This window comes from Pelecanus crispus, chromosome 5 (genome assembly GCF_030463565.1).
Source record: "Pelecanus crispus isolate bPelCri1 chromosome 5, bPelCri1.pri, whole genome shotgun sequence".
Taxonomy (NCBI): domain Eukaryota; kingdom Metazoa; phylum Chordata; class Aves; order Pelecaniformes; family Pelecanidae; genus Pelecanus; species Pelecanus crispus.
The window spans coordinates 18,603,066-18,631,037 of NC_134647.1; the positions used below are offsets into that span (position 1 = coordinate 18,603,066).

The 27,972-nt window shown below is 56.5% G+C and overlaps 2 protein-coding genes across 3 annotated transcripts; both read left to right on the plus strand.

Moving 5' to 3' along the window:
- The first annotated feature begins 1,374 nt into the window (after positions 1–1,374).
- TTLL4 (tubulin tyrosine ligase like 4) lies at positions 1,375–21,299 on the plus strand. Its single transcript, XM_075710042.1, has 18 exons — positions 1,375–2,708; positions 3,413–3,522; positions 3,964–4,027; positions 5,763–5,887; positions 6,322–6,432; positions 7,426–7,502; positions 8,430–8,624; positions 8,708–8,790; positions 9,888–10,016; positions 10,648–10,770; positions 12,844–12,942; positions 13,491–13,625; positions 14,375–14,512; positions 16,361–16,463; positions 17,054–17,264; positions 19,534–19,604; positions 20,197–20,279; positions 21,110–21,299. Exons 1-18 carry the CDS (start codon positions 1,375–1,377, stop codon positions 21,249–21,251), a joined length of 3,333 nt encoding a protein of 1,110 aa, XP_075566157.1. The 3' UTR covers positions 21,252–21,299.
- On the plus strand, positions 18,806–27,589 carry PRKAG3 (protein kinase AMP-activated non-catalytic subunit gamma 3). 2 transcript variants are annotated; one of them, XM_075710043.1, is made up of 12 exons: positions 23,627–23,659; positions 24,588–24,627; positions 24,918–25,180; positions 25,265–25,346; positions 25,432–25,490; positions 25,766–25,811; positions 25,940–25,994; positions 26,089–26,215; positions 26,325–26,490; positions 26,974–27,011; positions 27,241–27,387; positions 27,473–27,589. In XM_075710043.1, the coding sequence occupies exons 1-12, from the start codon at positions 23,627–23,629 to the stop codon at positions 27,587–27,589; spliced, it is 1,173 nt and encodes a 390-aa protein (XP_075566158.1). The 2 variants fall into 2 exon arrangements, with proteins under 2 accessions (XP_075566159.1, XP_075566158.1); XM_075710044.1 differs by lacking the exons at positions 23,627–23,659; positions 24,588–24,627 and adding an exon at positions 18,806–18,820 and having other exon boundaries at positions 25,079–25,180.
- The last annotated feature ends 383 nt before the right edge of the window (positions 27,590–27,972 follow it).

Below are 27,972 nucleotides of genomic sequence, written 5' to 3' on the forward strand. Positions count from 1 at the left end.
GCTCCTATGGGATCCTGCATGGGACGTTCCCACCTCGTACAGCCTCCTGTTAGGATGCTGCTGACCTGGTATGTGCTGGAGATTGGGGCTTGATTCACGGGTTGAGAAGGTCTGGCGGGTGCAGGTCTGTGCGGGGAGTAGGTCTGTCTGACCCAGTGCTGTGGTGGGTGTGAGCTGCTGTCATGGTGCTACAGAGCAACCCTTGGGTCTCCTAGCTACACTTTAACTGCTGCAGCTGAGGCTTGAATTTCAGGTGAGAAAGGAGTATGTATGTGTATTGCAAGAAAACTAAGAGGGTCATGGTTGATGCTCTGCTTACCCTTCTTTTTATACTTTACTTTTTTTAAACATGCAAGCTTGTGAGAGCTGGAAGGTGGAAGAACAAGCCAGCCAGCCAGCCTGCTTGGGATTCAAATTCCTATCGCGGCTGTATCCAAGGGCCCTCCAGGCATGTGTTAAAGCAAGACAAATACCTGGCTCATGGTTCGTTTTCTCTTTCCCTTCTCCTCAGGCAAGAGGATCTTACAGGCATGGTGCAATAGTTCATTTTAGCAGGATTCAGGACACCTACGTCTGCAGCTCTGTGGTCTGCCAGTTGCTCCTTGCAAGAGGCTTTTCTATAGGACTGCAATGGGGAGGAATGTGTGTGTGTGTGGTACTGACAGTCTCTGCTGGAAACAAAGCTGTTGATATTAGAACAGCCCTGCATTGCTGCCTTCTCAGTCCTGAGCTCCTCAGGGTGCCCTCAGCCCTCGCTGAGCTTTTCCATGGGGTTAAAAAAGTGAGAAACTTGTTCCTTTTAAAAGTGAGGGTTGAGGTTCTCACCTAGTTGTGTGACCTTGGGAGCTGAAGCTTTACGGAGTGGGGAGAAGAAAAAGAAGCAGATGTTTTGGGTCTTGCGGTGGAGTTGGGAGAGCTGGTGATGGAGCACATGGTGCAGTTTGGAGATGCAGACCTGTGGGATTGGGCTCCCTCCGGCTGCCATGCCAGGTCCAAGGCAGGTGGGCAGGCGGCCTGTCCTTGCAGCCAGGGTTGCTGTGCTGGGGCTGCTGTCCCATGGCCCTGGCTGGCAGCCAGGCACCCCTGCGTGTTTGCAGGGTACAAGCTTTCCTGCGGATGGCACTTTTCCCAGGGTCCTCTCTAAGTTGTCTTTTGCAGCCTCTGTTTTCATGTGAGATGCCAGCTCTTCCTTTGACTTGGTCCCAGGAGACTCTCGGGGAGCTCAGCAGATGGGGACATGGTTTTTCATCCTGCAGGGAAAGCAGCTCACCCTTCTCCCCTCCCGTTGCACTGGGCCGGGTGCTTTGCCCTGCCGGGGTAACAGTGCCTTTCATGCTGTTGTCTTGTTTCAGGCCAGCAAAGATGCTGCTGTAGATGACTGACTCGCTCGTGCCTCATGTGCTATGGCTCTACATGGCCTCTGCAGGATCAGAACGTGCTAATCTGGGCCCCAAACAGGAGAAGAGCGTCGGGCTTGAGTCAGGCACCCTTCTGGCAGGGAAAGCTCAGCCACAACGGGCCTGGCACCTTGTTCAGCAGCAGGCGAAACCCATCTGGAATTTAGAGAAGTATGTGAGTGCTTTCCAGGATCGCAGCCGGCTGCCCTCAGGGATCCCTCTGCAGCAATCCTGCTTCTTGTGCCCACCGTCACTATGCCACACACACCCTGCTGAAGACGTCCTCCCGAGCCTGCCCTTAGCCCAGCCCTGCCTGGACCTGGGCGGGAGCACTCTGCTCTACCGACGCTCCTGCCTCAGACCCAAGCCCTACGGGTTTCCTTTCCGAAGCCCTCCAGACACTGGCTCTGCCACGGGAAGGGTGATGTCTTCCTTGCTGATGGAGCCCTGCCTGCTGCCTGCGCTGGCAGAGGAGCACTCTGGGCCTGGGGTCAAAGGCTCTGCCCTCAGCTCAGGTCAGCAGGCTTCCAGCTCCTGTAGACCAGTGCTCAATAACAACTCCTTCCTACGGCCAAGCAGTGCTAAAGTGCCTTTGCTGCAGTCACTGGAGATCAAGAAGGTGAAAAACACCCACAGCTTCCCTGCTGCCTCGCGACCCTCCTCTGGGGATGATGGAGACAGCTTCCCCAGCAGCCTAGTCAATGGAGCAGTGCAAAGCAGCGACCCTGTGTTGGAGCAAACCACGGTCCCCTCCCTGACCCTTGTGCCCAGCAGTGCGGTCCTCAGGAAGGACCGGTGCTCGCAGGAGGATGCTGAGAGGAGAGTGCACAGCTTAAAAGAGAAGGAGCCGGAGGTCAGCCTCACAGAGGCTGTGCAGCAGCTAGCCGGACAGACTGCCACATGCAATGGCTTTGGACGCAAAGTCGAAAGCTCTGGCCTTACGAACGTGGGGAGCCTGTCCAACTGGAACAGCAGGTGGGGGCAGCACACCCCGAAAGAAACCATTGCTCCTCTGAACTTGGAGCTGGGTCGCCATTGCCTTAACGGTAACTCGAGCCTTATAGGCACCGATGGTGCCGTCGTCTGCACTAAGCGTATCAGTGTCCATCTCTTGGCCTCGCGCGCTGGCTTTCCCGACCGCAACGCCGACTGCCAGGTTGTGAGCATGCTGAGCCAGCGCGGCAGGGACCAGGTGGCAAGAGCAGAGCCTCCGCACCTTGCTGCTGTCTCCGAAGTGGCAACTCAGATGTCCACCATCCAACTGGAAAAAGAGGAGAAACGGGCCCAGGCTGTGCCCCCGGGAAGGCTCGAGTAAGTAGAGCCAGGAGGAGGAGCCGTGGCAGGATGGGCTGGGCTGGGCTGGCCAGGCCATTGCATCCATGTGTGTTGGGAGAGGACGCACTGTGGGGACTACGGGGGTGGCCATAAGGATAACCATGGGCTGTGTCCCTGAGCAAAACCCATCTGTGGCATCCTGGTGTGGGGAGAGCCTTCCTGCTGTGCCCAGCTTGATGCAGGCACTTGGGATGGCTCCGAGCCCTTCCACCTTCTCCTTCAGCCACAGCGTGGAATTGCTGTGTGGCATTTCTAGCTCACTCCCCGCACAGTCATGGGGCCCTGCCTGCTGTGGCAGGCTCTGCACATGTGTTGGGTAAAGCCTGCTGTTGAGCCAGGTCCAGCAAGGTTTTCTTGGGCAGAGACACAGATTCCTAAAGGAACACGGACCTGATGCGGGACAGGGAGGGCACAAGGACATGGAGTTTCTGCTCCTGCTCTCCTGCTGGGAGAGGGTGTCCTTGTGCCTCTTTCTTTCTGGCTGCTCTGGAAAACGTTCCCTCTCAGGGTGCCCTGGGGCCTCTCCATCTTGCTAGCTTGGGATGAGTGCTTGTACGTCAGCACAAGGGAAGGCAGTGCTGTCACCCCACCACCCACGTTATCTCATGCTGCCTTGTGGGCTTCTGGGTCTTTTGGGCCCAGAAAGCAGGTGCCTTCTGATGTGATGTCCTTTGTCTCAGTGTCACTGCTGAGCAGTTGCCGCTGGAGCCAAGCCATTCCCAGGATGAAGTGGAAGAAGAACTTCCTGATGGGCTGGATGAGAGCTGCAGTCAGGAAGAGGACGAGGACAGTGAGTGCTGGTTCCCTGGGGAGGGCTGTGCTCCATGCCTCGAGGTGGGGAGTGTAGGGGCTGTCTGGGAGCTGGGGGTGAGCACAGCTGCCCTCCTGTCTTACATTCATGCTGTCATTTCAGGATGATCTAGAGATTGTGCTGAACCCAAAAGCAATGTAGCAGCAAGGAGGAGCCGCATGGGTTCCTCTGGGGAGCAGGCTTGGGTTCACCACTGACCTGCTCCAAATCTTCCCCATCTCCTCTCTGTGCAGGGCTGTCAGCTCCACCCCCTGCCCTGCCTTTTATGCCACCAATTAGTGGGCAAAACCCAGGATCCAAGGATTCAGGGCAGCTGGGAAGGGTCTGTCCCCTGGAGCATTTTTTTTCTGTCTTCCCTTCCTAACTCTGTGTGCATTTGCTCCCCACGGAGACAAAACTTGAGTCTGTCTCCTCCTGCAGGTGACTCGGATGCTTCCTCTGTCGCTGGTGTGTCATCCAGTGGCTCTGTGGCTCTTGTATCCAGGTTAGTAGCTGTAAACAGTGCATTGAACTTGGCATCTTTGTCCAAACGTGTCCATCTTTGCCCTCCCTGGTGACAGAGGAGAGCTGTAGCATGTAGGGGAATGGAGTGAAGGTAGCAACAGGCTGCCCAACTAAAATGAGCTTCCTTGCTACCCTACAGACCAAAGCTACCTCTCTTGCTACAGACAGCAGCCTGCAAAGTGCTGAGGGTGCATCCACCACAGCAAAACAGGGGTCTTAATTTCACTGCCACTGCCAGTTGCTGGGTTAGGTTTACTGGATTAAATTGTGCTCTTGCAGTGTTGCTGCCTTGCAGATGAAGCAGAATGGAGGCATCCTGGTCCAGAGACTGCAAAACCTCCTTGGAGTCTTGAGTCTCAGCATTGCATCCTAGAAACAAGTCCCGGAGCCTGAGTTTTTCTTTAGCTTTTGGAAGGAGGTTTTTCTGGGGAGGATTGGTCAGCCTGTGGTCATCTAAGCCCTGCCTCCGTGACTCCTGGCAGACCTTTGTGGGACCTGTCCTTGCCCATCCAGCAGCAGGAGCTGGTCCTTGCAGCTGTGCTGCCCCTTGCACCAGGGCTGCCTTGGGCTTTGCAGTCTGCCCGACAACTTGCTGCCATCATGCCATAACTCACCTGGGAGATGACGAAGCTTCCTGCAAGCCAGTGTTGAATCTCAGTGTGCTGCAGGGCTCTAGGTGTGCACACGTGGTTGTGAAAGTCCTGCAGAGGTGACATAAATTGGGCCAGCAGCTGTTTCTGGCAGGATGTGGCTGGTTGGCCTCTTGGGGCAGATGGGGGGAAGCAGCGCTTGGGCCAAATGCCTCCTGCAGCGGGGAGGGAGGGATGTTGGCCACTTCTCTGTGCAGGCGGTGCGCTGGGCTGGCCTCGAAGCCTTTGCAGCTGTCTCCTGCCTTCGGTCTGTTGTGGGCAAAATCAGTTTTGTGCCAGGGAATGTTAATCAATATAATTTATTGCCAATTAACCATCTTCTAATTACTGATTCTAGTATTGAAAAAAAAAAAAACCATATATACCAGGACCTAGGGAAAACACCTCTTTTTCCACCGTCCTGGTCTTCGACCCACTCACTGCAGGCTACACTCAGTCCCTCCAGCAAGGCAAGGGGTGACCTGGGAGATTGGGGTCAATGTGTTGTAGTTCCTTTTCTTTTGCTGCTTTTTGTTCCTTAGTGGATTTCTCTGGTGTGGTTTCTTCCACTGGCTGCAGAGGCATTTAGCTGAATATATGTTCATTATAAACTCTACTTTCAGTGTCATTACAACCTTAATAGATATATTATAAATCCTACCCTTCCTCCCAGGTGTTAGGGATTGCTGTGGTAAGAAGGTGTACATACAGTCAGTAAAATTCCAGCCTTCTTCTCTGCAACACACCAAAACCAAGAGGGTTACAACAGCTGAATCATACATGCATTACAACCTCCACCCCTTGTTCCTGTGGACTAGGCTATAGAGTTTGTCATGTAACAAACTCCACCCCTTGCCCTGGCAAAACACAAAACCCGCAGGGTTATAGTACTTGGCATGTGCATTCATTGCAAGCTTGCTCCTTCGTCACTGCAGATTGGGTTACTGACCTTAGCACCCATTGCTTGCATCACATTGCAATGATGCAAATTCCCAATACCAGGATTGAGGCTCCTTCTGGCTTCCCCCTTCCTCCCTGTGCTACTTTTCACCTTTAGCCAACCACCTACTGCTTCATCTCTCCTAGGAACTGCATTGAGTGCCTGGCCCAGCCTGCTGAGGCTCAGGAGAAAGTGCTCAAACCAGCTCTTGTCTGCAGTTTATTCCCTAATGTGCCTCCAACCATCTACTTTAGTACTCGGGATGAGAGAGGTGAGCCGGGGTCTGTTGCTGTGCAGGGTGAGAGTGGCCAGCTCATTATTAGCAAGCAGCAGTGCCAGCACACAGCAAGGAGCTGGCTGGCAGCGTCTCCCCTTCACCCTTCCTGTGATGAGACCCAGCACTGCTGTGAGATCCAAAGGGCTGGAGTAAAATGACGTGAGATCCAAAGGGCCAGAGTAAAGTGGAGCTCCAGGCTCCCACAGCCTGGAGCACGAGTCAGGCTGCCACCAAATGTTCCAGCATCCTGGATCTTGCCCAGCCATGGAGTCTTCTGCTCCATGCTAGTTCTGCGAAGGGGGCTGTGCACCCTCCTCTGCAGGCCTGGTGCCTGTGCAGCAAACCATAAGGATTTCCTTGGGTGCAGCTGTAGAAAATCTGGGTATTGTGTTTGTTTTCCTTCTGTCCCTATCTTTTTGCCTTCCTAGTGGAAAAGCTGCCTTGGGAGCAGAGAAAACTGCTGCGATGGAAAATGTGCACAGTCACGCCAAACATAGTGAAGCAAACCATCGGCAGGTCCCACTTCAGAGTCAGCAAAAGTAAGTTGTGGGAGGCTGGCAGCATCTGACACATCATGTCCTCCAGCCCATGAGCACGAGAAGGCAGACTGCCTGCAAAGAGCAGAGCAGGAGCAATACAGGCTTGGCACTGCAGGATGCTGGGTTCCCGTTTCTGCCTGTCTGACCCGCAATATCCAAGCTCTGTGGGTCATGGCAGGGCCTGATCTCCCTCTTGGCTTGTCCCTGGCATGGACCACAAGGACTTACTCCTGGGCTGTCAGGAGCTGAGGCAGCATGTGGGGCAGCAGAACTGTGCTCTGGCTTGTTTGAGCTGTGCCTCTAGATGGTGCTGCCACTCTAAGGAGGCTGGCAGTCATCCGGTGCCAACCCCAGCACCACTGTCTGTTGTCCCCATGTGCTGAGGAAGAAGCCATCCTCTCTGAACATAGTCAGAGAGTTCTCAGGGTTGGGATCTTGTCACGGAAGAGATGTGTAGGAGAGGGCTGGGGCTGGGGAGCACTGAGAAGCACTGAGCATTTGCAGCTATGATCCATACCCTGGAGTGTGATCTCCCAGCAGTGCTTACGGGGCTCCTGCGTGTATCAGGAGACCTCTGCGCAGACCATTTTGGGGCTATAATGGGACACGCAGGGCAGAGCAAGACCTAGGAGGTCTTGCAATCCTGTATGTCCCTCTGCGGTGCAGTGCTGAGTAGCCAACTGCTTCATTCACCTGCTGTAAAGCAGGGAAGTCAGGGTGCTGGGGGATTAAAGCCATTCCTTTGACCCTGTGTTTGCCCAGATCCCTGCAACAATCATGTTTGCAAGGATATGACCTACCTGGTTAACTGGATCCCACTCACAGCCCTTGGTTTGGCAGCTTCGCAGTAGTCAGTATGAGTACTTTGTACTAATTGCTGTGCAGCATCCCTGGCACACTTCTGCTAGCCCCAGGAGATGGGGTGCTGGTGGGTTGTGAGGGCATTGTGGGTGTCAGGGTACTTGGTCATGGACTTTTCTGTTTTTCCTGCAGAAAGCAATGACTGGCTGGGTTGCTGGGGCCACCACATGAAATCCCCCAGCTTCAGAACCATCAGGGAGCACCAGAAGGTAGGGGATGTTTTGGGCTGACCTCCTTCACATGCATGGAGAGCATGCTGGGAGCAGTTTGAGTGTCCCTCTTTTCAGGGCCAGGTGTTTGCTGTGCAGGCTGTCCCTGCAGTGTCCCTTCCAGAGTGTGGCAGCTGGCATTCCTGTGCTGGCAGATGAGCCCAAGAGACAGGGACAGCTGGGTGAGCGTCCTCACTGTGAGGATGGCTCTTGTACAGACTGAGGCTGTAGCCAAGCCATGTTCACTTGTGAGCTTGTCTAAATCCAGTCATTGTTGCTTAAAGCAGTCCTTCCTCTGGCAGAACAGAGCAGTATGGCCAGTGCCCTCCCTGCTGGCGCAGCCAGAGGGGCTGTACCTAACTCAGATCACAAGAGGGTCAGGAGTGGCCCGTGGCTTGGGGAACATGCGAAGGACCAGAGGTTTGATGTCTGTCACACATACATGCTTGTTCTGGAGAGCCGTGATGCTCCAAACCGCACAGTCTTGAGGCAGCATCCAGGTTTGGAAGCTAGCAGCCTCCAGCCCTATTCTTGTCCTGCTGTGGCGTCTTTCTGTCCCCAGGGCTTGTGTTGCATGGGCAGGACTCTGGCATGCAGTTTAGAAGCAAGTGGGAAACCACTGGGGTGGAGGATACTGCCAGACGAAGCTCAAAGGCTGAGGATTAGTGCCCTGCTTGCTCAGATGTCGGAAGGGATGAGGTGGCAGCTGCTGGCTTTGTAGCTGGTGTGGGTCACCGTGTGGGTGTTTGTCCCTGCAAAGCTTCAGGAGCAGGTGGGTCCTGTCTTGGTGCAATCCTGGGAGGAGAGCAAAGAGCATTACCCTGCAGTGTGTTCAGAAAGGATGTGTCCTCTGGCCAAGGAGCAGCAAGGGGTGGGCAGGGAGGTGGGGAAGCAGGGAGATCTCACAGCATCTGGGTTCCTTTCCAGCTAAACCACTTCCCCGGTTCATTTCAAATTGGGAGAAAGGACCGTCTGTGGCGCAACCTGTTGAAGATGCAGGCTCGCTGTGGGAAGAAGGAGTTTAACTTCTTTCCCCAGTCCTTCATCCTGCCCCAGGACATCAAATTACTCAGGAAAGCATGGGAAGAAGGAGCTAGCCGCCAGAAATGGATCGTGAAACCAGTAAGTGCAAAGCAGAGCTCAGTTCTCTGTCCCATTGTAGCTGCAGGGAGAAGATCTGATCCCTTCTTGTTTGTGTTTTGCAGCCAGCATCAGCAAGAGGCATTGGTATCCAGGTCATCCACAAATGGAGCCAGCTCCCCAAAAGGAGACCGCTGCTGGTACAGAGGTGAGTGAAGGAAAGCAAGGCTGACACACAGCCTGGGACCTCCTACTGTCTAGTCTCTCTGGCCAGGTCTGGGCCGCTGCCACTGTGTGGCAGAGCAGAAGCACCTGATTTGCATCTTCTGGAAACTTCTTGACTGCCAGGGTGTAATGCTGCTGCTCAAAGTCTGGCTCTGTCAGCTGCAGCTGGGCTTACTGGAGCTTTGCTGTCTCTGCACAGATTTTTGAGGTCTCGGATACAAACTGGCTCCACAGGCCTTCTGGAGCTTCGGTCTGGCAGGCAATCAGCTTCAGCTCTGCTGTGATCCTGCTACCACTGTTTTGTACTCTGGGGTTTGGCATCTTTGGAGGCAAACAAACCTTATCCAGTGCCCACAAGCACAGTGGGAGAAGTCCCAGGGAAGAGTTGGCAATTGTCAAAGATTTGCTCTTATCCAAGTTAGAATGGGTCAGTAAGAGCCTCTGTGTGTGTGGATGTTGGTCAAAGAGTTTTCTTGAAATAGCAGGATTTTCAGAATCTCCTTCCCCTTCTGCAGAAAAATGGAATAGCTCTTCTTGGTTTGAGGTTGCTTTCTGAGAAGGCCCTTGTGAGGGCAGGAAAACTGTCTGGTGTTTGGCAGACAGGGAACTGCTGTGTTGGCTTGCCTTTTCCCACTGTCCGCTTCCCATGCAAAGTGATAAGCTTTCCTATGGAAAATCATGAACTTCTGGGGTGAATAGTCAAATGATTTGGATGAAAATTTCCAACTGTTTCTGTTCACTGAACCAAACCATCTGTGGCCCACTGCATGTCTTGGATGTTCCTGAATATTGTGATCAGTCTTGTGGGTGTGGAAAAGCTGTGGTGCCTCAGAGCCAGCAAAAATCTCTTCAAAATGGAACCGAGCAGAAAGGAATACTGCTCGTGTGCTGCAGGATCTCCCCATGCATGGGAGTGCTTTTTTGTCTCTCATTTTGACTGTAATGCACTTAACTTGGAAATGCTGTACAAAAGGGCTTCTGCATTGATCCCTGGTTTTGCCAAGCCTTCTGAGGTGGGGGCTAGAGATGTTCCTGCACATGGAATCATAACGCTCCACCGGTGCTTGCTTCCCTCTGCAGATATCTGCACAAACCCTACCTCATTGGCGGGAAGAAGTTCGACCTGAGGATCTACGTTTATGTCACTTGCTATGATCCCCTCAGGGTCTACCTGTTCAAAGACGGATTGGTTCGCTTTGCTAGCTGCAAGTAGGTTGTGTGGGAAAGTGGTGCTGGGGGGCTGCCTCAGTGCTGAGGCATGTGTGGCTGTGGTATCTACCTTGGCTGGGGCAAGAGGGAGTCATCCCATAGATGGTGATGCTTAAAGCTGTAGTTTGCTTGCTTAAGAAACAGTCTGGAAACATACAGGGTCGCTGCAGGTGACAGTATTTGAAAGGGAATGTGAGAGGATACTTTGTTCATCCAGCTTTCCCAAGGCAAGATCAGCTTAGTGTAAAGCAGTTCTTGAAATATGCTGTCTGTGCTTCATACTGCATAAGAGCTGGCATACCAGAAACTGAGATGTTTCTTCCAGTTTTAACTATATTGGCTCAGACTGCTGCTGTTCTGTCAGTGCTTTTGCTCACCGATGCTCTTCTTAAGGACATGCTGCAAGGGTGGGATTGCATCCCACTGCCCCAAGGCAGCCTGCTCTGTGTCTCATGCTTTGTGCCATCAGCTCTGGGCCTGTGGGGACAGAGAGCTCCAGACAGCCTGGGGAAGGGAGGCAGCAGGGCTGGTGGGTGGCCAAGAGTGGTCTGAGATGAGAACAGAGTTTCTGCCTGTGCCATGAGCAGACAGTTCGAGCTCAGACTGCTTGTGCTCCTATTGCCTCCTTCAGGTACTCCTCCTCAATGAAGAGCCTCAGCAACAAGTTTGTGCACTTGACCAACTACAGCGTGAACAAGAAAAACATGGAATACAAGTCCAACTCAGATGAGACTGCTTGTCAAGGACACAAATGGTGGGTGCTGCTTTTAGGGCACAGGGCAGTTCTTTCTATCCCTCTTATGTCAGCCTTTTTTCAGTATTCCTACCCAAAACTTGAAGGTGCTTCCTGTATCATCTGCTCCTGCTTGGGTGTCGTGGTTTAGCCCCAGCCAGCAACTAAACACCACGCAGGCGCTCTCTCACTCCCGCTACCCCGATGGAATGGGGGAGAGAATCAGAGGAGTAAGAGTGAGAAACACTCCTGGGTTGAGATAAGAACAGTTTAATAATTGAAATAAAGTAAAATAGTAATGATAATAATAACAATATAATAATAATAATAACAATATACAAAGCAGGTGATGCACAATGCAATTGCTCACCACCCGCCGACCGATACCCAGACAGCTCCCGAGCAGCGATCGCTGCTCCCTGGCCAACCTCCCCCAGTTTATATACTGAGCATGACGTCATATGGTATGGAATAGCCCTTTGGTCAGTTTGGATCAACTATTCTGGCTGTGCCCCCTCCCAGTTTCTTGTGCCCCTGGCAGAGCATGGGAAGCTGAAAAGTCCTGGACTAGCATAAGCAGTACTTAGCAACAACTAAAAACATCAGTGTGTTGTCAACATTCTTCTCCTACTAAATCCAAAACACAGCACTATGCCAACTACTAGGAAGAAAATTAACTATCCCAGCCGAAACCAGGACATTGGGGAAACTGGAGGAGCAGAGTGATTTTAGCATGGGTTAGTGGTGATGGAATCTGGATGGTCTCCCTGGCTTGTGGCTCATCCTGTCCTCTGCTGCTTGGGCTGTGGTTGCTGTTCATCCTGCCTGTGTCTGTGCCATTCCCTGCTTCCAACACTGCTCTCATCTGTGCTCATTCATCCCCTTGCCCCACTGTGGGGGCAATGGGATGTGGTTAAAGCAGAATCTGATCTTCTGCTGTTAGAACTTGAATGGGTAATTGTGATGCTTAAGTTGGGAGCTTCTGCCCATCTCGCTCTTGACTTCCCTGTGGAGGCAGAGAAAGGGACAGTCCTGGTGCAAAACTGATAATGTATGTGCTGCTCGGTGTGAATAGCTTTTGGGAGGAGGGCTGTGTCTTGCAGGAGTTGCTGTTCCTTGCTGTCCCATGGGTGGACTGATCCAAGGCCCCAGGCACTTGTCTCTGATTCCACAGCGGTGTTTGAACTCTTAAAAATAGTGCAGGATAGAGTTCTCAATTCATTGGCCTGGGCAGGGCTACTTTACTTCAAAGGGAGCTGCAGAAGGTGGTTTGCTGTGGTAGAATTGCTTTCTCAGACCTGGACCTGCTGCTCAGTGGTCTGTTCCTCCGCTGGGACTTTGAGAAGGGTCTGCTGTCCCCCAGCAGTTGAAATCCCATGGGGGTGGGATTGTGTGGGTTTCTGGTACCGCCACATGCAAGTGCAAGCTGGCTGCTCCCACGTTAAAGATGAGAGTGGCTGTAACCCACTCCATCTCGTATGCAGGAAGTGTGACCTTTGGATTCCTGGCCATTAGCCACATGGTCTCACTTGAGCAATGTCTGAGCATCCTTGGCTCAGTGTCAGGGTAGCTTGCAGCACTCAGTGTGGTGTGGGAAACTCCTGTAAAAGCAGAGAGACTCACCCCACCATCTTGTTCTCCACATTTTTCAAAGATTCTTCTCCACCCCCGAAGCCTCAGTGAAATGGCTCTAGCTAAAAGATTTATGGGGGTCTTGCTGGATTCCTGCTGAGCCGCTTTGCAGTGTTGCGGGGGAAGGCCTGCAGGAAGGGGAGGTTTGCTGAGGACACGGAGGGGGAGGGAAGAGAAGATCTGGGCCTGACATACCTTGCTCATGTGCTAATTTGGGACCTATTACTCCAGTGCTGGGACAAGTCTATGACAGATTTATGTTCCTAGTAGCTTGGGCCTACAAGACCAGGGGCCAAGCTGGAGAGGGCAGCAACCAGGAGCTGAGGGGTTTGGGGATGGCAAAAGGATGGCTGTGCTAGGGAAGAGCTTTGTCAAGACTCCCCTCTGCTCCTTTCACTCCCCTCACAGGGCTGGGCAGCAAGAGGCTACAGAGCTACTTCCTTTGTTTTCTCTCTCTCCCAGGGCACTCAAAGCTCTCTGGAGTTACCTGACCCAGAAGGGAGTTAATAGTGAGGCCATCTGGGAGAAGATTAAGGACATCGTTATCAAAACCATAATTGCGTGAGTCCTGGCCCCCCTTGCTCTGTGCCTGGCTGTGGGGTGCACCGTGGCCCCTCTGGCTCTCCAGTCCTCTCTCAGCCTGGTCCTTTTGCTCTTAATCTAAATGCTACAACTGCTGTTGGCTTCAGTATTTCTCTCCGAATCCTTCCTTTCATCCTGTTACTTATGCTCATGCTGCAGTAGCTGCAATGGGTAAATAGACCTTACATTTCCTGGGTCTGCCTGCAGTGCAGGGGGGAGGCCAAGAGCGTGTGGTGTACCTGACACTCCACCCAGCTTGCCACCCACTCCTCTGCTTGGCCAGGGTGCCTGAGAAGAAAGGTGCCCTGGTGCAGGATGGATCTTGTGTTCAGAGGTGGATCCTGCCTGACAGAGCAGGCGTGCTCAGGATGCAATGCTGGATCCATACTCAGTGCAGCAGTCTCTCAGCCCACCCGCTCCCGCACCATGTGGCTGCATACGCTGTCAGAACCGGCAGCGCGTGCTGTGAACAGCCAGAGCTCTGCTGTCTGACTGTTGGAAACAAGCGTTTTTTCCTTGGCTTGCAGATCTGAGCCCTACGTGAACAGCCTGGTGAAGATGTATGTGCGGCGGCCGTATTGTTGCCATGAGCTGTTTGGGTTTGATATCATGCTGGATGAAAACCTCAAGCCCTGGATCTTAGAGGTCAACATTTCCCCGAGGTAAAGCAGATTCTGAGCCACAGCAGAGTGTATAATGGCCTTTCTTTTACCACAAAGTGAATCTGGCTCGTGATGTCCCCTGCACCCTGTGCTGAAAGACTGTGGGTTTTGAAGTTTCCCTCTCCAGATTGCAGGAATCAAAGTCCTCCCTGTCTGTAAAAGCAACATCCATCCGCAGCTCAGAAAGCTTCTCTGGGCATGCTCCAGCTAGAGCCAGGGAAGAGTATGTTAAAAAAAAAAAGTATGTTAAAAAAGGAAGGCCAAGGAGGGATGTGTCATGTAGGGAACAGTTGACGGCACAGATTTCTTCTTTGCGTGGGCAGAAGTGATCAGCGGTTCCACTTCCTTGTGCACTGTTCCTTGCTTGCTGACGGCACCCGGCTGTGTGGTGTCGGCTGTGCAGGCAGGGCTGGGAGCTGCAGTGCAGAGCGTGGCCTCTTCTGCCTGCGAGAGTGGGTGGGCATGAGCTGGACCGAGCCATGATCCCAGACGGGGCTCTGGGGATGGATTTGCAGGTTTCCAGCAAATCTGGGAAGAGGTGGAGAAATTAACCATTTCTGCTGGGAGCCCCCATTCAAAGAGCTGTTGTCAGGATTGTTCCCTCAATGTCTCGAGGCGTCTGTGATGAGACAAAGGACAGGCTGGGTTTTGTATCCCAGTTGGTATTAACCCAGGGAGTGATCTCGGGGCTGTGGAGCTCAGCACCTCCATTCTAGCACTCAGACTGCTGCAATGCTTCTTCCCCACAGCCTCCACTCCAACTCCCCACTGGACGTGAGCATCAAGGGCCAGATGATCCGGGACCTCCTCAACATCGCCGGCTTCGTTCTGCCCAGTCCAGACAGCGTGGCCTCAAGGCCACAGACAAGAAGTGGCTCTACCTGCAGGTCAGCCCCCTTCTCTGTCAGAGAGGCAGGCTTTTCTCTTGGGGGATTTCATCTGGGGGCTGCTTGCAGCCCAGCAAACACTGCTTTCTATGCTGTTGAGAGCCTGTGCTTGCTGGTCCTTCAGCTACAGGTCTGAGGGACTTGCATCATTGCCTGGGTATCTGGTTCCTGCAGCCTCTTCAAGGCATAAGGATTTATGCCCTCTCCACAGGTCCATAGTTGGAAGTGAGGCCAGTGTAATTTGTGCTTGCTCTGCAGTTAGTCGAGTCATGCTCTCTCCTCCTTCCCCCTGCCAGAACGAACGTGATGCTGAGCCACGCTGTCTCTCCGCTTGCTTGGAGGGCTGTCTGGCTGTGTTGGGGCTGGATCCACTTACCCTCTACCCCAGGGCTGACGTGCTGCTGCCTTGAGCAAGAGGAGCACCTGTTATTTTGCAAAGGCTGGAGTGATCTGTTCTTTAGGCAGGACTGAAGGTGTCAGAGGCTGTAGACCTATGGGTAGGGGTGTGCGCAGTCTTCCCTTGCAGCTAACATGGCTGTTCCTTGCATAAGGCTAATTCCTGGGCATGTGTCCACCCAGGCCCCTGCTCCTTCTGTGTTTCACCACAGCTTGTGCTTATAATGGTGTCAGACCTGATGGTGGGGGGGAACCAGTCCTGTTCCCTGCAGCAGAGTGCCTGCTGGCTGTATGTCACTGAAGGAGCAGCTTGCTGGGATGAGCACCAGCATGCGGTGATGTATGGGCACGCCGAAAGATGGGACTCTTGCCCTCTGCGTGTCCTGTGCCTTCAGCAAAGGGAGAGGCTTGGAGTGCGGGCCCGTTCCAGCTGGGGAGCTCTCGCCAGCTCATCTGCGGCGCTTTGATCACACGCTCGTTTACGGCTTGCGACGGAGGTGCTGAAGGGCAGGTGTCCTCGGAGGGACCTGCAGGGGATTAAGCGGATCCTTAACATGGTTCAGATGATGCATTACCAGAGTTCCTGCATCCAGCGGCAAGCTTGCTTAACCATATCTCCTGCCTTGGGAAGGCTATGAAGGGGGTTTTTGTGTATGGGCATAATGCCAGTAGGTCTGTATGTTCCCCAAGCACCATGCAGCGCAGCCTCGAGGCTCTGCTCTCCCTGTTTGGATCTGCACACAACTAATTATTTTTGCAGCAGCAGAACAAATTAGTTGCGTTGATGTAAGTGTTAAAAGGTGTTGGACATGTATCTCCCAGACTCTGGCATCCCCAAATGGTTTAGTTGGGTGCTTAGAATAGTTTAGATGGTTGCTGGTCAGATTGTACAAAGGGCCAGGATTTCCCATGGCATGTGGAGCTGGAGCTGAATTCAAGTCTTGAGAGTCTTGGATGTTGCAGGAAGAAGGTTTTGATCTAAGAGTTCTCTCCTTCTTTGCACAGTATCAGTACTGAGTACTTGTACCCCTAGCTCTGTTGTTACACTTAGGAAGCTGCATCCCAAGCAGGATGTAAACATGAGATCCCACCAGGCTTCAAGTGCCATGAATCGGGTCACGGTGTGTCTTTGGCCCTCTTGCATCCTATGTGGATGCGAGGTGATGGTTCACCTTTCAGATGAAGGAACACCGAAATGCCTTAGCGAGGAGCTGGCAGGGCACTCCCTGTTCCCCTGCCCGCATCCTTCCTGAGTCCCGTACTGATGCACAAGGCTGTGGGTGCATCATTGATCTCAGAACTAGTGAAATCCTTGGAGAAAGCGTTCTCTCCCCCACAGCATCTTCCTGAGTGTGTCACTGCTCTCTCAGAAGCTTCTGGGAGCATCTCTGTCCATGACAGGACCCCATTTTCTCCACTTAAATGCTCTACTGCCTCTTCTTGTGTCCTCAGTCTGGGCAGTGCTTTGAAGGAGAAGCCCAAGCCCGCATCTGAGCATTCCATAGCAGAGAAGATGAAGAAGGCCTATTACTTGACGCAGAAGATACCTGACCAGGTATGACACAATCTCCTTTGATACTTGTGCCATCCTGCCAAACCACTGTCCCAACCAGTCCCACATGTCTGTCCCTTGTCCCTCTCCAGATTGCACCCCTCTGTGGGGACAGCCAGATGATGGGGAGCACTTGGGCTCCGGTGGGTTACGAGACACAAATAAATTGGTTTTGCTTAAGCCACCGCTGCACTGGCTCATCTTTATATTAAAATAGGCACATGCTGAGGGGCACATTACCCACCAGTCCCCAAACAGGGTCTGAGCACTGCCTGTTCCTCCTCGTGTCTCTGCACAGCTCTCATAGCCTTTGCCTGCTGACCCCATGCAGGTTAGCAGGGACGCTTGCCTTGTGTGCCACCTGGCAGTGTCTGTAAGAGAGGCTGGGCTGCAGAACTATGAATCTCCTCAGCTCTGTGCAGTGTTGATGTCACCACTGAGCCTAGATTTCTTCATTTTCCATTTGGTCTGTGTCCCAAAGATCTCAGACACATGGACACCTCTGCCTGAGAGGTTTTGAGGAGTGGGGAGGTGAGAAGGGGGTCTGACAAAATGTTCAGTTCTCCCTGACCCTGGGTTGCTCTTGTCTGCAGGATTTTTATTCTTCTATCTTGGACATCCTGACCCCAGATGATATTCGTATCCTGGTGGAGACAGAGGACGAGTATTCCCGGCGCGGGCAGTTCGAGCGGGTGTTCCCCACCCACATCTCCATGCGGTACCTGCGCTTCTTCGAGCAGCCTCGTTACTTCAATATCCTGGTGACCCAGTGGGAGCTCAAATACTACTTGAATAAACACAAAGGTAACTGCCATCTGAGAGCCTGGCACAGTCACCTGAGTCAGGCAGGCTGCCTGCTGGCGCTCGTGGGAGACTTCTGAGCTATGCGTGTTGAGGGGGCACTGCCTGCCTGCACACTAGCTGTAGGAAATGCCTTACCCTCCCAGACTTCTTCAAATATCATAAAAAGCTTATTCAGAGTTGATCAGACATGCTGACTGCTTTGGTAACACAGCACCAGCACTTCTAGGTGCCCTGGGGCTGAAGTGGGCTGGGATTCTGCCTTCAACCTGTAGCTCTGGCCTCTTATTGCATTTCTCTGCCCTCTTTTGAGGGAGAAACAGCTGGAGTCACTGGGCTTTGCTCCTTACAGGTGATCTGTGCAGTGAAGGAAAAATTGGGCCTATTCCCTGGTCTCCTGCTGCTTTCTAATTGATGAAAAACTGTCAGCATGCACACAGAAGAATTTTTCCTAAACATTAGAAATCTAGCTATCATTTCCACCTTTTCAGGACACAACTCCGTATTTTAATAAAAAACATCCTTTAATGAGGCATAGCTGGGCTGGACCAATTCCTTCTCACCCAGGGCTGTCTCTATCAGGGCAGCAGTAAAGGCTATTTAGGAGACAGAACCAGTGAGGTCTAGTGTGAGGGGTTAGAGAACATAAAAAAGAAAGCAGCTGTGGCTCAGGGCTCTCCATCCAGCATCTGATCTACCCGGAGAGGCTTCTGCAGGAGCCAACCCTCTACTGAGGCAATTGTATGTGTGCTCCTAGCCTGGCTGTCATGCAGAGAAAAAAAAAAAGCTTTTGTCACTTTTCACTGGTGTTAAAGCAAATGTCAAAAGGGTTGGTAACAGTCTTTCACAGAGAAACAGTAACCTCATAGCCCTTTCCAGCTGCGCTGTCAGCATGTGTCATCCTTTGCTTCGCTAATACCTTTGCTGGATGCTCTCCTGTCAGCTGGAAGAAAGATCCTGTCATCGTCTGCACTGAAGTGCTGCCCTGAACTTTGCCGCTCCAGTCAGGGTGGTGGTTCAGTGCTCCAGCTTCTCTGAAGCAGCCCAGCGAGCAGATTTGCTCCACCCCCTCATTGCTCTTCACCTCTGATCAAAACCCAACCTCCCTGGCCCCTTCCCATTGACGTATGTTCCACACAGCCCTCCTCTCTCCCTGGCCAGACAGGTGGAAAGCCCGGGCTGGTGCACAGAGCTGGGGCAGGGCTGCCGAGCTGCCCTGCTCCCCTCAGCCCCCAACACGTGGGGTTTTTTCCCAAAGTCCTGGGGCTTGCTGAAAGGTCACTGAGGAGCAGAGTTTGGGCAGCAAGGATTCCTCCTATAGCCAGGACTGGTATCATGTAGCAAACCACAGTAACCCCAGCTGGACAGCATCGAGTTCCTGGCCATTGCTCTGCTGGTTCTTAAATCTTAAGGCACCTTAGCTTGTGCTGTGGCTCTAAGGTTCTTAAAACAGAAAATGGGAAGGGAGCAGTCCTGGATTTCTCAAGATCTCTGGATTAGTAGAGAGCAGGGAGCTTGGCTGTAGCAGGGACAGCTAGCAGGAGGAGGCCTTGGAGGAAGTGCAGTCGGACACATGGCTCTGCTTCAAGGTGACCCCCCTGTGCCCTGGAGCAGCACATCTTGTGTGTGTCTGAAGGAACGGTGCCTTCCAGTCACACCGCCGGTGAGCTTGGTCCATGCCAGCCTCGCCCTCTGCCAGGGATGGAGACCAGGTCTCAGCCCACATCGAGCTCTGGATGGGTCTGTGCAGGGAGGAGACAACACGCTGGGATGCTGCAGCTGATCGGTGCTGTGCAAGGAGGAGGTTGCCCAAGCTGCCCTACTCTGGGAAAGGGGCTGGTGACAGCAAAGCTGCTCTACATTTGCACTGTAGGAACTTTCACCGGTGCAGCCCAAATCAGGTGCTGCTGTTGGCAGGCACCGGGCTCAGGGGGACAGCCAGTCTGGTCTAATTTGGCAAATCCCGTGTTGCCCCAGTTTCCCTGCTTAGCTGAGCCTGCTGCACGGTGCGTCTGGCTCCCTGGGAGGAAGGCAGGCACTGCGGCAGCCCACGTGCTGGTGTTTGCTAGTGTTTGCTCGTACAAAGGGTGAACGCCCTTGGTTTACCCCGTTTGCTGGGGCTCAGGCATGTGTTCAAGTAGTTATTGCGTAGCATGTACTTCACAGTCAGTTCACTCCATGCAGCATATTTGCGTGCCCCAAGCTGGAAGGCTTAACTCTCTGCAAACTCGGTCGTTCATTCTCGCTTCTTGTCTTTTCTGTCACTTCCCAGGTCTGGAGCTGCTGAAGAACTCGTGCGTCAAAGGGTACCACACTGGGGCAGGGATGGATTTGGCCCCAATGGTGCGTATGGCTGTGGGTAAACTTAGGGAGAGGTGGTTGTTTGCCTGGGCAGAGTTGGGCAGAGAGCCTGCTTGTTCTGCTTCCTGTGGCTCCTGCCCTACCTGTTTGCCCTCTTCCCTCTCTGCCATGGCCTCCAGGAGTCTGGAAAAACCCACGCTTCTCTATCTCCCAGCAACATGAAGCCCACCCAATATATCAGATCTGCAAGTACTTTGCATCTGAATACGCTTGGGTGCACTGGGCACAGCCCTACATATTTGGCACCTGGCCTGCCCTTTATTCCTGTCCGTGAGGGAGCCATCTCCGTCTGTCGCTCCTGTGCCTTACAGCAGGCTGATCCAGTGAAAGAAACCCACTCTTTTGACCTCAAGATGCTCTGCTCCCACTTACAGCAGAGGGATTCATTAAGCAGAGAGCAAAGACTGCTCTGTTTGCTATTCTGGGAACAGTCTGGTGGCAGTGACGATGCACAGCAGTGTGAGGCAGTTCAAGCTGAAGCGCACTAGGGCAGCCTACAGCAGAGCCCAGCAGGCTTGAGCGATTTTTGCCACAACTTACATAGCTGTTTGGTTGTCTTTCTCTCCTCCTGCAGTGGTCGTTGCCAAAGTCTTTCTTCCTCCAGAAGAGCAGTGTTCAATCAAATGGCTTCAGCAAACTGGAACTGAGCAGACTGGGGTGAGTTTGCACTGGCCGTGACGTGCGTGATGTTCATAGCGTGGCTTTAAGACTGGTGTCCTGAGACAGAACTGGCAGCAGGGAAAGCAGCTTTGTTTAAGGGCAGAGGAACAGGTTGGCTTCCAGGCTCTGAAGCCAGCCTCTACTCTCTGGAGAGCCAACTGGTGGGGCTGGCATGATGTCTACGCGACTGGGCATGTCTCCTTGGCACTGTACACCCAGCTTAGATGGGAGTGAGGCCCAGAACAGCCAGACTGGATGATGTTTGGGGTTGTCATGGTCAGGACACGCTGACAAGATGTTCCCCGTAGGGACCTGCACTGCTTCTGTGGGCTCTGATGCGGCCAGCAGTGAGCAGAGGGTCTCAGCCACAGCGTGGGGCTGGGGGAGCAGCGAGACCTCTGGGTCTGCTGCACTCTGCCAGCTTCCCTGAGTCAGGTTGGGCTGCAAAATGGGTGCTACTGGCCCCGACAGCCTCCTGCAGAGAGGTGGAGGACGGGGGTTCATCTGGGTGAGCCGAAGTGGAGGGCAGGCACAGCCCTGGTCTCTGATGTTAAGGGAAAGGACATCCCTGCTCCTGTGCCCAGGCCAGGATGGAGTTGGGTTTGTGTGCAGTGAAGGAGATCAAGCTGTGACCCTAAAGTCCCATCAGTGTCTTGGATATCTGTTGGGGTGACTGGTGCTGCCCAGGGTGGGGGATGGAGCAGGTGAGCCCGGCAGCCTCGCCTCTGAGCCTGCGTATGGTGCTACCACAGGTGAATGTTGCACCATGGCCCTTTTGATCCTCTCTCACTGTCCCTAAGCAGCACGGGGTCTCCTTTCTCCGGCAGCATGCTCCTCCCTTCAGCCGATGAAGATCTCACGAGGTGCCTGGAGCTCAGCCCTACTCAGGGCTTACCTCTCAACAAGTGCACTGCTGGAGCCGACCAGAAACCTGCTGGCTGCCTCTCGGACACCGCCCTGGTGATGTGACCAGGCAGCTGCCGTCCCTCCCCGGGGACACCTCAACCTACCTCAAAGGAAGAGACAGGAGCTGGCTCCAGAGAGCAAGGGCTGTGGGAGCCCCCTGCACTGCACGCTTGCCTGTGGGGCTGTTTTTAGAAAGGGATGTTGTACTGGACGAAGGAGAGAGCTGTGTAACTTCTGTTTTTAGAACAAATGGCAAAGCCTGGGGAAGTTGAGTTTGTCTGGCCTTTGTCCTAGGCTGTTCTTCAAGCCTGCTGTGGTGGTGGTGGTTTCTTTGCTGCGTGGGAGCTGGCTGAGCTTGGAGTTTAGCCTGGCCTTCCTGTCCCCGACAAGCATGGGCTGAGCCCTTGCTTGCCTGTGTCTCTGTGCACTTATCCTGAGCTGCTGGGAGCCGAGTCTGCTCCTGCAGCCTGTGCCATGGAGAAAAGTCCCGAGCCAGCGCCCTGCTTCTCTGGAAGGAGCAGGGCTCGGCACTTTCAACCAATTTGTTTCAACCTTTCTGAACGCCTGTGCCAACATCTTGCCCTCCCCCAGCCTCGGGGCCTGGGGAAACCTTGGGCTTGCACCGCTCGAGGGGGCACCGTGGGTACCAGCGTGGCTCTGGTTTGTCGTGGGGACAGTCGGGGGGACAGTCGGGCTGCCAGCGAGGGAGCGTCCTCTCGAGGCTCGAGGCTCTTGCGAGTGACCTGCAATGTGTGTGTGGGGACTGCAGGCTGGTGCTCTTCTCCTGGGCTCTGCTCTCTATTTTCCCTTTGTTTCTCAAGGATTTCTATAAAAGTTTTAACACTCAGCTGCTCTCCTGGCCTCCATCTGCCTCCATTTTCCTGGCCCGTTCGGGTCCATGGGGTGGCTCAGCTCTCCCTGCAGTCTGCCTGGCTCTGGTGCAGGTAGGGTTTGTGCCACCACCCCATGGTTCCTCTGTCCCTCCCAGAGCTGGGGGTTGTTCCTGCTGCCCCGTGGCGGGTAAGCGTGCCCCCCTGCATGGGGGAGCAGCTTCCAGCGTAGCTGCTGGGGTCTGGGGTCTGCCTTATGTCCTGGGATCTCTCCCACAGATGATTAACCAAGGGGGACAGAGCAGCCCAGCCCTGCAGCAGGGGAAGGAAGGGTTGGGTGCCCTGAGCTGTCCCTTGTCCCTTTTCCTTTTGACCCCCAAGCCTGGCAGGGGGATGCTGGGCCCTTGGGCGGGTTGCTGGGGGCCAGGGGAGGGGGTGAGACCCGGGCTCTGGGGCTCGCAGGAAACCCTTCCCTCCTCGCAGCCCCCCGCGGCCTGGAGCTGGGCCCTGTTTCTCCGGTCTCCTTGGTGACAATCTCGTCGCTCCTCGGCTTCTCTCCAGCACCTGAAAATAGCCGCCGAAAGTGGAGATGCTTGCTCCCTTCCCTGCTGCCAGCACCCGGCGGTGGCCAGGCCGGAGCCAGGCTGCCCAGCCCCATCCCACCCCCCGCACCGCTGCGGGACGAGGGCCACCGGCGACCCGGGCAGCCGCTGTGGCCTCGTCTCACCCCGGCCCTGCTGGCCTGGCCCCAGCGCTGAGCTCCCTGCCTCACCCCTCCTCTTCCCCCCCTGCCCTGGGGTGGCACCAGGGGACGGGGGCTTTGCTCCCCTTGCACCCCACCACGGGCCAGGCTCCAGCTGTCCCCCGGGAGTCAGCCAGAGCCACTTGGTCCCCGCGGCCCAGCAGCTACCAGCCCGCTCGCCCACGGCTGCTCCCCGGGCCGCCACGGCAGCCGGCCAAGGGGTTATTTGAACCTTCCTGAAATAGAAATGGAGCCGGCAGCGAGCGGAGGGCGGGCGGGAGGGGGTGGCCCCGCGGGCGAGGAAGGAGGTTCCGGGCTGCCCCCGCCGTGAGACCCGGGGTGGCCGGGGGTGACCGAGCGGCCGCAGGACCCCGGGCAGGGGCAGGCAGGTGGGAAAGGGTCGCCAGCTGCTCCGGCTGCTGCCCAGCCCGGGGCGGGATCCAGCCCCCCGCCCAGCATCCCGGGGGCAGCGGGGGGATGCTGTGCCCCCCGCCCGCTCCTGCTGCAGGACGGCGTGGGGGCAGCACCTGGGCGGGCAGGGCCGCATCCTGCCAGGCGCTGAGCACCGCCTCTGCAGGCCGGGGGCCCGCGGGGTGGGGGACAGGGCTTTCTGTCCCCAGCCACCTCTCCATCACCCCCTCCCTCGCGTCCCCCGGGGCCGCGGCCGTCCCCTCCGGCCCGGGGCTGCGGGGTCGCGGGCTGGCGCGGCGCCTGCGGGCGCTGCACGGCGGTGGCGGTGCTGTCCCCGTCCCGCTGCCCCCCCCGCGGCGGTGGCGGGGGCATGGCTGGCATTGCTCGCTGACACCCTATCTGCCAGGCCCCTGCCAGCCGCGGGCCCAGAATAGCCGCGCTGCCCCGCAGTCAGCATGGAGCGACTCCCCGGCCCCGCCGCGCCCCAGGTACCGCCGGGGTGGGTGGGGGGCCCGGCCCGACAGCCCCCCGCTTGGGGCCGAGCCACCCCCGGGGGGGGCGTGGGGGGCTGGCCACCCCCTTCCCACAGCCAGGCAGCCGTGGGGACAAGGACGCGGAGCGCAGCCCGGCCCGCCTGCCTGCCCCGGCTGCCCCAGCCCCCTGGGAAGGGTTGGGGGACGTGGGCGTAGGGTCGCCTCCTTCCCGGGGTTGGCTCTGGGCTCCCTGGGGGGGCAGTCCTTGCGCCTGTGTTATTGTAGGGTGGCTCGAAAACACTGGCTCTGCCAGCGGGTTTGTGCTGCGGGGCTGCTCTTCCCGCCGCGCGTGCCACTTTTGTTATGGTAGGGTCTCCTGGGGACCGGGGGGCACGGGGTCAGCCGGCCGGCCCTGCTCGCCTCCCTCCTGCCTGGGGCTGCCCCCCTTGTTATTGTGGGGACTCCCGGGGGCGGACCTGGACCCCGGGGGGCAGGTGGGGCTGGCGGCGCTCCCGGCACGGGAGGAAGCCGGACCGGGATTTACACCTTGGGGTCGGGGAAGGGAGCGGACGGGCGCGGAGCCGCTGCGGGACGCGCTGGGCTCCGACAGCGGCGAGAGGAGCCGGGGGGTCCTGCCATCCCCTGCCCTGGCCCGGCGGCCCCCGCTGCCCCCCCCGGAGTCGGGGCACAAGCTGGGAGTCCTGGGCCGGAGCCACCACGGGAGCAGCAGGACGGGAGCAGCAGGCTCCGGGGGTCCGGGGCGGGCGGGGGGCTCCCCGCGGGGGCTGGGGGCTAAGCCCAGCCCGCATCCCCACCCTGAAAGGACGGTCCCCTCTGCCCGGCTTGGGGTGGGGGGCAGCCGTGTGGGTGCAGGCAGCACCCATGGGTGGGGGAGAGGCCGGGCTGGCTCCTGCTGACCCCCCCCCGCCGTGTGCCCCCTCAGGTGGCGCTGCCGGATGCCGCTGCCCGCCCCGAGGAGGAAGGTAGGTAGCAGGCAGCGCAGGAGGGGGGGCTGGCTCACTCATGCAATGAACGTGTCGGTCCTCTGCCCATACCCCTCCTCGCCTCACTCCTCAGCTCCTTCCCAGCGGCTCCCGCTGCCCCCAGGCTGGAGAGCCGCAGTGCTGCTGTGTGCTGCCCCTGTGGAGTGGGGAATGGGGGGGTCTGTGGGGAGCACCCCTCCTGCAGCATCCCCCCACTCCCCCCAGGCAGGAGGGTGCTGAGACCTGGCAGCTCAGCTCACCGGCCAGGGCTGGGGCGGGTTTGCCCACAGGGTTCCTGGAGGCCCTGTGCCCCAGGCAGGAGGGGGAGGAGGAGGAAGAGGAAGAAGAGGAGGAGGAAGAAGAGGAAGAGGACAGGCGGAGGAGCCCAAGGCCCGTCACCTTCACACTGGGCAACGAGGTGCTGGGGCTGGGCCCGGAGAGTGAGTTTCAGAGCCCCGACGCTGAGGTCTACATGCACTTCATGAGGAGCCACTGCTGCTACGATGCCGTCCCCACCAGCTGCAAGCTTGTTGTCTTTGACATCTCCTTGGAGGTGACAAAGCGGGTGATCGGCAGGGACGGGAAGGTGGGGAGCGGCCTTGGAGACCCCCTGACCCCCTTCCCATTCTGCTGGCAGATCAAGAAAGCCTTCGTGGCGCTGGTGGCCAACGGGGTGCGTGCCGCCCCGCTCTGGGACAGCAAGACGCAGAGCTTTGTGGGTGAGTGCTGGCAGTGCCGCCTGGCCCCTTCCCCTGCCTGGCAGCGAGGGGTGCGGGCAGCGCTGCCAGCCACACGTGTCTGCAGGGATGCTCACCATCACTGACTTCATCAACATCCTCCACCGCTACTACCGCTCGCCCCTGGTGAGTGTGGCTGGGAGGGCACGGGGGCTGGGGCAGGCATGGGGCAGGGAGGGGCTGTTCCCACCTCTCCCGGTCCCCTCTTCATCACTAGACCATGACTGGGGAATGCTCTGGGCCAGCCCAGCGTCCACTTGGTGCCCCTCTGCCCGGCACACAAGATGTGATCCCTGCGCTCAGGGCGATGGGGTGGGATGCCCAGGGAAGGGGGCAGTGCCCCAGAGCCCCCTCAGTCCTCTGTGGGGCCACTGTGACCAGGGCATCCCCCCTGCCCTCAGGTTCAGATCTACGAGGTGGAGGAGCACAAGATTGAGACCTGGCGAGGTAAAAAGTCGGGGTGATGGGGGTGGCTGGGCTGGGGATGTCGCGCAGGGCATGGAGGTGGGCTCCGGGGGTGCGGGGCTGCGTGAGGGGGTTGAGGGACCCCTTCTCCCACCTCTCTCCCTTGGCAGAGGTGTACCTGCAGGGCTCCTTCAAGCCACTGGTCTACATCTCTCCGAGCAATAGGTGAGCGCCTGCTCGCTGGGGGAGAGCATGCCCGATGGGGTGGTGTTCGGGAAGTAGCCCTATCCTCCCCCCACGGTGTCCCTGTCACCTGCAGCCTCTTTGACGCTGTCTACTCCTTGATCAAGCACAAGATCCACCGCCTTCCTGTCATCGAGCCTGTCTCGGGCAATGTCCTGCACATCCTGACGCATAAGCGCATCCTCAAGTTCCTCCACATCTTTGTGAGTACTGCGGCTGTGTGTGCACACTCCGGACGGTTGTGGAAGGGCACAGGCAAGGGTGTCCGGGTGTGTGTAGGTGCCAGCCCAGCCCTGCCCCGCCCCACTGCAGGGCTCCACCATCCCCAAGCCACGCTTCCTGAAGAAAACAGTGCAGGAACTGTGCATTGGCACCTTCCGCGACGTGGCTGTCGTGCCTGAGACCGCCCCTGTCTATACCGCCCTGGAGATCTTCGTGGACCGCCGCGTCTCTGCCCTGCCCGTCATCAATGATGCTGGTACCTGGGGAGGGGTTGGTCTCTTCTCCCATGTAGTTAGCGATAGGACAAGAGGAAATGGGCTTAAGCTGTGCCAGGGGAGGTTTACGTTGGAAATTAGGAAAAATTTCTTTACTGAAAGGGTGGTCAAGAATTGGAACAGGCTGCCCAGAGAGGTGGTGGAGTCACCATCCCTGGAAGTGTTCAAAAAACGGGTAGATGTGGCACTTTGGGACATGGTTTAGTCTAGTCTACCCTTGATTGGCTTAGAGTAGACTTGGTAGTGTAGGTTAATGGTTGGACTGGATGATCTTAAAGGTCTTTTCCAACCTAAACGATTCTATGATTCTATGACCCCCTCCCATCTCCCTCTGCCGGCAGCTCTGGCCCCATCCCCACCCAAAAATCTCCCTTCCCACCAGCCTGGCTCTTGGGTTGCAGGGGGAGCACAGCAGGTGGTCCTCAGGGCCCCCTCCCCAGCCCCTGCACTGTCTCTCCTTGCAGGGCAAGTGGTCGGCCTCTACTCCCGGTTTGACGTCATTGTGAGTACCCTGTGCGCTTGCATGCCTGGGCATGAATGCAGCCCCTTGCACGCTGCTGGTGGGACACTCACACATGCCTGCACCCCTGAAAACCTGCCCCACGTGCACCGATGCATGTGCCAGTGCAGATCTGCCCTGCGTGTCATCAGGGCTCGGTGTCCCCCTCGGTGCCAGCACAACGGGGTGAGAGGACATGTTGGAGTGCTGAGCGGGGCCACCTCTCCCGCAGCACCTGGCAGCCCAGAAGACCTACAACAACCTGGACATCAGCGTGCGGGAGGCGCTGCGGCAGCGCACCACCTGCCTGGAGGGAGTCCTCACCTGCTACCCACACGAAACCATGGAGGACATCATCGACCGCATCGCCAAGGAGCAGGTGAGTGGCCAGGGCACCTCGTGCCAGCGCCGGCCCCCCCTGCCCGCTGCCCGACCTGCCTGTGATGCTCTGCCTGCACCCACAGGTCCATCGCCTGGTTCTGGTGGATGAGAACCAGTACCCGCGGGGCATCGTCTCCCTCTCCGACATCCTCCAGGCCCTTGTGCTCACTCCCGCAGGTATCGATGCTCTTAATTCTTAGCCCGCGACGCTCCATCTTTCTCCACTTGCACCCTCCATTTCTCTCCACTTCAGGTAGGCGCCGTCCCCCGCCACTGCGCGCCTGTCCCCCCCCCCACCACTGGGTCACCTGCACCTCCTGCTTGGGCCACCCTCCTCCACCCCAGCCAAACTGGCCCCAGGGGACAGAGGAGACTGGGGCTGGGGTCCAGCAGCACTGGGTGCCCAGGTGGGGATGGCAGGACCCGGATGCTGCTTGTCCCCAGGGACACAAGAATCACAGGGGGTCCCTTCTGGGGTTCTGATCCCTGGTGTCCGTGAGGAAGGATGGGGGCACCTGCCACGGAGACACCCCCAGACCCCCATCCAGGCAGCGTGTGGGACGCAGGTTTTGCAGGTCGCTGG

What these genes read in the sequence shown, in the direction of transcription:
- TTLL4 (XM_075710042.1), top strand. Translation starts at nt 1,375, where the DNA reads ATGACTGACTCGCTCGTGCCTCATGTGCTATGGCTCTACATGGCCTCT. An exon ending in CCATCAGGGAGCACCAGAAG is followed by an intron (nt 7,503 to 8,429) that starts GTAGGGGATGTT and finishes GTTCCTTTCCAG; the next exon opens with CTAAACCACTTCCCCGGTTC. An exon ending in CTGGAACTGAGCAGACTGGG is followed by an intron (nt 20,280 to 21,109) that starts GTGAGTTTGCAC and finishes TTTCTCCGGCAG; the next exon opens with CATGCTCCTCCCTTCAGCCG.
- PRKAG3 (XM_075710043.1), top strand. Translation starts at nt 23,627, where the DNA reads ATGGAGCGACTCCCCGGCCCCGCCGCGCCCCAG. An exon ending in TGCCCGCCCCGAGGAGGAAG is followed by an intron (nt 24,628 to 24,917) that starts GTAGGTAGCAGG and finishes GTTTGCCCACAG; the next exon opens with GGTTCCTGGAGGCCCTGTGC. An exon ending in TCTTTGACATCTCCTTGGAG is followed by an intron (nt 25,181 to 25,264) that starts GTGACAAAGCGG and finishes TTCTGCTGGCAG; the next exon opens with ATCAAGAAAGCCTTCGTGGC.